The sequence below is a fragment of the Vicia villosa genome, linkage group LG2 (genome assembly GCF_029867415.1).
Source record: "Vicia villosa cultivar HV-30 ecotype Madison, WI linkage group LG2, Vvil1.0, whole genome shotgun sequence".
NCBI classification, from domain to species: domain Eukaryota; kingdom Viridiplantae; phylum Streptophyta; class Magnoliopsida; order Fabales; family Fabaceae; genus Vicia; species Vicia villosa.
The window spans coordinates 202,373,114-202,381,976 of NC_081181.1; the positions used below are offsets into that span (position 1 = coordinate 202,373,114).

The window sequence follows — 8,863 nt, forward strand, 5'->3', positions numbered from 1 at the left end:
AAATCATTCAAAACCAATTCTACATCTTTAAAATTATATTTTTGCAAACATACATTAAACCAAAATATCATATTGAATTATTTTCTCTAATATGTTTTCATGAAATGTTACACTTTTTAATAAAAGATATTTTTAAATACTTCATCAATATTTTAAAATGTTAGTTAGTATTTGTTTATTTTTAATGTATATAGTTATATAGCATTTATTTTGATCGATCTCAAGTCCGCTGACAACTAAGATGTATTGTCCATTTCGGCATGAAAAATTTTACTATGTCTCGTTCAATTGTTCAATTGAGATGTATGCTTATTGTATATAAATTATTCTCAAAATCAATTTTAAAGTAATATGAAACTATTTTGATTACTCGTAAACATTAATACCATAATATTCAAGTGTAAGAAAATGTTATCATCTCAATTGGTAGTGTTAAAATTCATTTTTGAGGTTAGATTAAAATCAAATACACATCGTTGGAGTATGATATGAATTATTAGTGGATGAATCTTCTTAATTGTTTAGACTCATTTTTATTTTATTGTATATTTATCTAAATTATATTTTTTTTATATTTTTATTATTTAATCTTAGAATAGTCTATTAATAATATTTTATTCTAAATAAAAAATTAACGAGTTTCAATAATGACAAGTTGGTGGACATGTCTATTTTGCCAATTCTATAATATATTGAAAATTTTTGGAACATGTTCATACTGTTTAGACCCGCCACTATAAAAAATCGCCAAAATAGAGGGAAATTGTCAAAACCTTCACTTGACATACATTAAAGGACAAGCTATACAGGCAGACCCGACTCATTTTACCACCCATGAGATTAAAGCTGAAAAAAAGGACCAAGTTAAAGTAGAGTCACTCGTTTAACCATCAATAGACATGCCCATTTTGCCAGCTCTATAATGTACTGAGAACTCTTGGAACATGCTCTTAGTGTTTAGACCCGCCACTATAAAAATTCGCCAAAATAGAGTGAAATCGTCAAAACCTTCGCTTGGCATGCATTAATGGACGAGCTATACAGGCAGACCCGACTCATTTTACCACCCATGAGATTAAGGCTGAAAAAAGGACCAGGTTAATGTAGAGTCACTCGTTTAACCATCAATAGACATGTCCATTTTGCCACCTCTACAATGTACTATGAACTCTAGGAACATGCCAATGCTATTTAGACTCGTCATTGAAAAAATCTGCCAAAATAGAATGAGATCATCAAAACCTTCGCTCGACCTACATTAAAGGATGAATAAAAGAGGAGGAGCTGACTCATTTTACCATCCATGGGACTAGGGGTGAAAAAAGGACCTGGTCATGCGGGTTTGCTCATTTGACCGCCAGTGGACATGTCTTTTTTGCCACCTCTACAATGTACAGAAATTCTAGAGACATGCTAATACTGTTTAGACATGCCACTGCAAAAATCTGCCAAAATGCAATGAGATCGTTAAAACCTTGTTCGACCTACATTAAAAGAAGTTTAAAATAGGCGGACCCGACTCGTGTTACCACCCATGGAATTAAGGGTGAAAAAATGAATCTAGTCCATGCATTCCCTATTTAATCGCAATGTAGACGAATTGAAACAAGATTTTGGGCCTCTACTTTGGCTACCAAAATTAAAAATATTGTCCATGTTTTATTCATAGTATGATAGAATGATAATTCATTTATCATAAATCAAACAGTTAGTCAAACACCTTTTACTTTGAATCTTTTATTTAAGAGTGTCAAAACAGATATGATCCATCGAATTTACTCGTCTTACCCCATACATTTTGTAGGGCAAATCAAGGTTTTAGACACACATCTTTTAGTATGTCTATTTCGCCTCATTTTTTTTTGGGGACGAATACTAACATAAATTTTTATAATTTTAAGTTTTAAAGTGCAATGTCCGCGTGGTGCGCGCCAACCTCAAATTTTATAGGAGTCTAAAACTAAATTTTAGACTCGTATTCTCAATTATGTCTCATTCTCCGAGTCCATTTTTTTCGAGTTTAAACGAGTTGAGTATGACCCTTTTGCCATCTCCACTTTGTAACTAAAAACTGATTGCAATAATAGTAAGGCGAGTTGGCACGCAGCTATGGCCCAGCAGGGAAGATACCGAAAAGTCTGAAATGTGTGCATTGGCATCCATCATGAAAAGACCCGCTTACCCCTCTTTCTCACACTTTATATTAAAATCATAAAAAAGTGCGTAGTTTTTGGTAAACTCATTCAATGTATGTACGTAATGTCTTTGTTTAAGCTTCACATTTCTTTTTTCTTTTTTCTGTAACTGACACACACACACACACACCACACAGAGATCTTCACTTTTCATTCTTCTGATTCACTTCCAACTTCCATAACCATTCTTCCGTGAGTTTCCTAGATTCCAGACACTGTTATTGAAATTTGAAACAGTAATATGAAGAATAACCTTTTTTTTTTTCTTTTCTTTTTCTGTTTTTGCAGAGCTTGATTTGAAAATGAGGTTTGTTTGAAGGGTTTTCAAGAACTTTCTAGAAGGAAAAAGAAGAGACTTGTTTATTTTATATTATAATCCTTTACAGTGAAAAAGAATAGGTATTTCCCCCATCTTTTCTATTGGGAAAAGCCATGGGGGATTTCTGTAATTTTTAATTATGCATCTTTAGAGTGTAGAGGTTATTGATATGTTGTGAGGAACCAAATAATTCACTTGGTTTTTTTTTACTCCAAGTGTTGTATTGTGATTTCTGGTTTTATTGTTTTCAAAGTTGATTTCAAATGAGACCCTAATTTTAAGTCAATTAAGTTGCCTTAGATTTTTTTAAGGCACTTGGTTAAATATAAGGTTTCGGATACTTCGATATGGCTGAAAATGAAAAAGAAACAAGGTCATTGGCCTTGACTCCTACCTGGTCTGTTGCCACTGTGTTGACCATCTTTGTTGCTGTGTCCTTGCTTGTGGAGCGCTCGATTAACCGTTTAAGCAATGTAAGTATTGTTTGAAATCTTATTGATGGGATTTTGGTTTTGTTTTTTATGTTAACCTGTGAAGTTGTAGGGAAAAGTTGTATGGTACGATTTGGAAGCATGTTCCATTTTTAAGCCATTTTGCTAACTTAAGAACTAAAAGCAGTGTGTCAATTGGGGATAACTGCAAATTGCTGTTTGTAATTTGTTCAAATTCTGCTAGGCAACAGTGCTATAGCCGCTATTTCACAATATTTTGTACCAAAAGTGTGTTGTGGGACAATAGTGATCTGTTCAAATTCTGCTAAGCTATAGCGCTACAACTGCTATTTTACAATAATGATTAAGACTTTGGATAAAAATAAGTATTTTGCTTCACAAATATTTAAGCGCAGTTAGGTTCAGTTTTGGACTTAATGTGTGTTTCTGACAGATTTATCTGTACTGCATCTATTATTAGAAATGAAAGCTCTTTTTCCTAATGCAATCACATACATATTTTATATTTCTAATTTGAAGTTTTGAGCTTGATTCAATCATAACCATATGATAGTGTTTCTAGTGACCAAACCATCTCTTTTTAAAGGTTTGGGAAGATATAAGCTGTTTTTTTTTGTCTTCTTTGGTATGACTTCTTATCTGCGGTAATATTTTTTCTGTGTCTGTAGTGGCTGCGGAAAACTAATAGAAAACCTTTACTTGAAGCTTTGGAGAAGATGAAAGAAGGTACACATGAATTAATTTCTACTGAAAAGTCTTCCATATATGAACAAGATTTCTTTTTCGATTTTCGTTGTTGTTAGTCCTTACCAACTTCTCTGCGTTGTGCAAATTTGATGTAATGTGTATCTTTTCACTGATCAATTTCCCTTAATTTTGTAATTTTATCTTCAGAGTTGATGTTGCTCGGATTTATATCTCTCCTACTTACTGCTACCTCTGGCATGATAGCCAATATTTGCATTCCATCAAAGTTCTATAATAGCGCTTTTGCTCCATGCACTAGATCCGAGATTGATAAAGAAATTGAAGAGAATGGGTCCGAAGGACGTAAATTATTGACGGCATTTTCTTACCCTCACTTAATTAGAAGGATGCTGAATGGAATCAACAGAAGCTCCTGCAAAGAGGCATGAACTGTATAACTCACATGTGTTAAATTTGACTATCTTGAGCTTTTATGGCTCTATAAGTAAATGGAGGTTGATTTGCAATTTGTTATGTTACTCAGGGTTATGAACCGTTTGTTTCGTATGAAGGTCTAGAGCAGTTGCATCGGTTCATTTTTGTCATGGCGATAACACATGTATCTTACAGTTGCCTAACAATGCTGTTGGCCATTGTGAAGGTTAGATACGGTTTTTTAAATGTAGATGAGACTAAACTTCCACACCTTTATCATAAGTGTTACTAAAACTGTTCAGTTATATTTTACTTCTAGTGTCAGTGAGCGTGTATCTAATGTGTTCAATATTTCTAATTAATTTAAATATGCATTGAATTAGACAGAATTGTAATAGTATAGAAGAATCTTGTTGAGATATTTCTAGGTGTTATTTATTTTGTTCGCTCAATATTGAGGTCGGAGACAAAACATTCTGTTATATCATTTTTGGATTTTTGTTTGACATAATAACGCTCTAAGTTTAATAAACCAGATTCACAGCTGGAGAGTGTGGGAGGATGAGGCTCACATGGATCGGCACAATTATTTAGCTGGTAAGCTTAGTGTACTAACTTACCAAGTGAATCAACTCATACAATTTTGTTATTCTGTAATGCATTTGTTCTGTTTATGTAATTATTGTAGGTTATATAATCTCTGTGAACATGCTATAAAGTTCATTTACTGCTGTTTAACACCTTAAACTTTGGAGGAAGTTGCTTAATTGATAAAAGTAATATAAGAATGTATTCATATGGTAACCATATTAAGGAATTGGCTGGCATTTTCTTTTGTTGCAACAGATATTACTAGGCAGATGACTATGCGAAGGCAATCAAGCTTTGCCAAGACTCATACATCAAACCCATTAGCTATTTGGATGGTAATTAAATATCTCCACCTGTTTCTTCACTTACATGAATCTCTTATATCTGTCAGCATCTTTTGATGGCAAACTTTTTTTGTATGAATATATTTTAGTCATCTAATACTCTCCATTCCACAATTTATTATGCATCGTTTTACCCATCTTGTTCTGTTTCAATACGCATATATATGTAAGAAGTTTTGATGGGACAAATCCTGGTTTCATATATTTATATGTTTAAGTTTGATCAAATTGCAGACATGCTTTTATCGACAATTTGGGCGATCTGTGGTTCGTGCTGACTACCTTACCCTTCGCAAAGGCTTCATCATGGTATGGAATAATGCAATAAAATTTATTTCAGGTGTAAATGGTTTTGATTTGAGTCACGTGGTTCTTATCTCATTGTATTTGGAGGTTTTTCTCAAAATATCCTAATAACTCACCATTTGACAAAGATTCTCGAGCTTTTCTAACTCATACCTCTAATCTTCTGTTTTTCTGTTAAAAAACTCCAGTTCTAATTTTCTGGAGACTGGAAATATGCCTTTTAAAATTACTTCATGCATTTGTTTGATATTAGTTTTTTTGCCTAATGAAGGTACTTGTATTGTATGTCAGGTTTATTGAAATTGTGTAGTATGTATAAACTTCTATTATGTGAATGTTAATTATTTTATTATCTGATTTCCGTGATCATGGCAGAATCACAAACTTTCATCAAAATATGATTTCCACAGCTACATGGTTCGATCTATGGAAGAGGAATTCCAAAAGATAGTTGGTGTGAGGTTAGTACTAGCTGAGATTCAGCAGTAGCTATTATTGCAGCTTCATGACAATCTCTTTTAGGATTAGATGTCAAACTTTAGTCATTCAGTGAATTGAGTTTTGTGCCTTGGTAGTTGGTATATTATCATCTCTTTCGTTTATTGCAACTTGGTTCTGATGACGTTGAAAGCTGATAATCCTGTCTTTTTTTTTTTTTGTAAAATCTGTTGTAGCGGCCCACTATGGGGATTTGTCGTCGGTTTCATGCTTTTCAACATTAAAGGTATTGCCTACTGTGAGAAATTGAGGTGAAAGTCGTTTATAATATTTTCCCTTGACTATCGTTTATAAAATCTCCATGGATCTTTCTTTTGGCAAAACCTTCCATTCCACTTCAAGTTGGTGTGAATAGGTAATACTTGGATTTGCATACCTTTGAAATTAACAATTTTGTGTGTGTTTAACACAGGCTCTAATCTATATTTCTGGATAGCTATCATTCCTATATCTGTAAGTTACCTTTTTCATTCACTCTGAACTTTTTACTTTTATTTCCGAAACATTGACTTTGTGAATGGCGTGTGGTTGCTCTTTTGACATGTCATGCTATTTCTTACGTGTTAATGTTGAAGAACAGCTTGTTCTCTTGGTGGGAACAAAGCTGCAGCAAGTTATTGCAACGTTAGCACTGGAGAATGCTGGAATTGCTGGTTTCTTCTCAGAAGCTAAGTTGAGGCCCCGCGATGAACTTTTCTGGTTTAAAAAGCCTGAACTATTACTTTCCTTAATCCATTTCATTCTCTTCCAGGTTGTTCATGGTTCGTCTAAATCTCGTGCAATTATTTCTTGCTTACAATTGTTGTTTTCTTCTTAATTTCTGATGTTTTCCTTCTTTTCTTTCGCAGAATGCATTTGAGTTGGCTTCATTCTTTTGGTTCTGGGTACTTCCTTATCCATGTTAAACAAGATTCTTTTATAAAGCGGCATTTGATTAATAAAATGTCTTTTCTTTTACTGCAGTGGCAGTTTGGATATAATTCCTGCTTTATTCGGAATCACCTCCTTGTTTATTTAAGGCTAATCTTGGGGTATGTAGAAATCAAGATAGCTTCTGGTTTTCTTTTGTCTATTATCTGGAATAAACCTTTATCCGTTCTTGTATTCAACCTTGTAGATTTGCCGGACAGTTTCTCTGCAGCTACAGCACGTTGCCACTTTACGCACTCGTTACACAGGTAACCGAGTATGTATGTGTTTTAGTGTTGGTCGGTACATGTTCCATGCTCTCAAACTTGAAAGCTTGAATTTGTAGCTTTGAAGTGTAAGAATCTGCCTGCAACCAAAAACTCATTCCAGTCCTTTTCGGCCATAACGACTGGCAATTTGGCCGGAGACTGGAGAGGGTTGCTGGCTCCATATTGAGTTTGGACTTTGGAGTTGAATAGTAGTTACTAGTACTAACATGTTTATGCGTTAACATAAACAATTTTCGTAAATTTATTTCAGATGGGAACGAATTATAAGGCAGCATTAATTCCACAGAGAATAAGAGAAACCATTCATGGATGGGGTAAAGCAGCTAGGAAGAAGAGAAGACATGGTATGTTCCCTGATGACTCCACCGTTCATAGTCATACAGACACGAGCACTGTATTGTCTATTGAAGAAGACGATCATCGAATTATCGACGATTCCTTTCAAGACATTGCCACTGGTACTGAAGTAGAATTACAACCGGTAACAACTGTTACGGCTACCCCTTCTCCTCCTATCGCTAATGAAACTTCAAGTAGGGCTATTACGCCCCTCCTTCGACCCTCAGCTTCAGTATCTTCATCAGTACCATTCAGTTCTAGACAAGAACCTGTTCCAAGATCCTCCTCATTGCCAAATGGAAGATAGTTACGAGGAATAACAGAATCAAATCTTGATGCAAACAAAAAGAAATGAAACAATTCAAAGGGCACACATTGATAAATACGGCTTTTGTATGAATATTATTAGAAGCATGATCCTAAATCGAACATTATGACGAAAAAAAGATCCATGTAGCCGATCCCACTTTGTGAGATAAGGCTTGGCTGTTGTTGTTTTCCCCCATAAAAAGCCATGTAAGGTAACAATGCTTTATCGGGACAATCGTAGAATGGATACACTGGGTCTCTTGTTGCCAAGGAGCGGCATTGCAATTCCAACATAGAATCTTGCATATGAAAACTAAATAGTGCAACCTTGTCTTGGCATGTATGGCTAATGGAGTTTAAACACCATAGCTTAACTTTGCATGTATTTGAAAAACTGGCCATTAATGTAACAACCATGTACACACCCAAGACAACTTGAATCCTATATTGAAGTTAAGCATAATGGATCAGACTTATTTGGAATAAGTACTTGCAAGTCATAATCTTGAAGAAACAAATTGTGTACATGTATATTACCAGCCAAAGTAATGCAATTTCTCATTGCACCCTTGCTCTTTCTCTCAGATCCTGTGCGAAATTTCTAAAATGTTTTATGTCTTTGGAGTTATATCTTTGGACACACCAAATCTTCATTTAAACCACAGGTTAATTCATAGATGTATTTTTGAAGGTCTTTGTAGCGTGTGTCCAGAGATGTATCTCCAAACACTTTTTTTTTTAATTTAAAAAACTAATTCGGAGATGCATATCTGAACTAGGTGAACATATTTAAAACTCGCAACAGACCATCCCTCTTCTCCATTTTTCAGAAAATCAAAAGTTTCTCTCTACCTCACTCTACCCATTTCTAGTTCCCGCTCAATGTTAAGTTTAGAAGCAACATTTACTTGTATCTTACCATTCCCAACTCCCTCTAATTACTGCATTCAATAACAAAACACTTTAGTCCCTCATCAACACATATTTCAGTAAATTTATTTAGCTTTATTTTGATTTTTGATTAATGTGTTAGTTCAAATAGGTTAGTTTGAATGCATTAGATAACATTAACATTTCAAATAATTTATGTATAGACTCTCTTTATATGATTTGGATGAGTTTAGATGGTTAGGGCAGTTGCAGAAGCACTTCTGCCATTGAAGCTGAACAAAGCTTTTTTTTGGAGATG

The 8,863-nt window shown here is 34.3% G+C and overlaps 1 protein-coding gene across 1 annotated transcript; it reads left to right on the forward strand.

Annotated features, from left to right (window-relative positions):
- Positions 1-2,230: 2,230 nt before the first annotated feature.
- Positions 2,231-8,256, forward strand: LOC131653637 (MLO-like protein 11). Its single transcript, XM_058923886.1, has 16 exons — positions 2,231-2,387; positions 2,484-2,987; positions 3,635-3,692; positions 3,861-4,096; positions 4,198-4,314; positions 4,625-4,685; positions 4,935-5,014; positions 5,258-5,332; positions 5,705-5,790; positions 6,004-6,053; positions 6,240-6,280; positions 6,408-6,578; positions 6,676-6,711; positions 6,791-6,858; positions 6,945-7,005; positions 7,277-8,256. Exons 2-16 carry the CDS (start codon positions 2,862-2,864, stop codon positions 7,670-7,672), a joined length of 1,662 nt encoding a protein of 553 aa, XP_058779869.1. The 5' UTR covers positions 2,231-2,387; positions 2,484-2,861; the 3' UTR covers positions 7,673-8,256.
- The last annotated feature ends 607 nt before the right edge of the window (positions 8,257-8,863 follow it).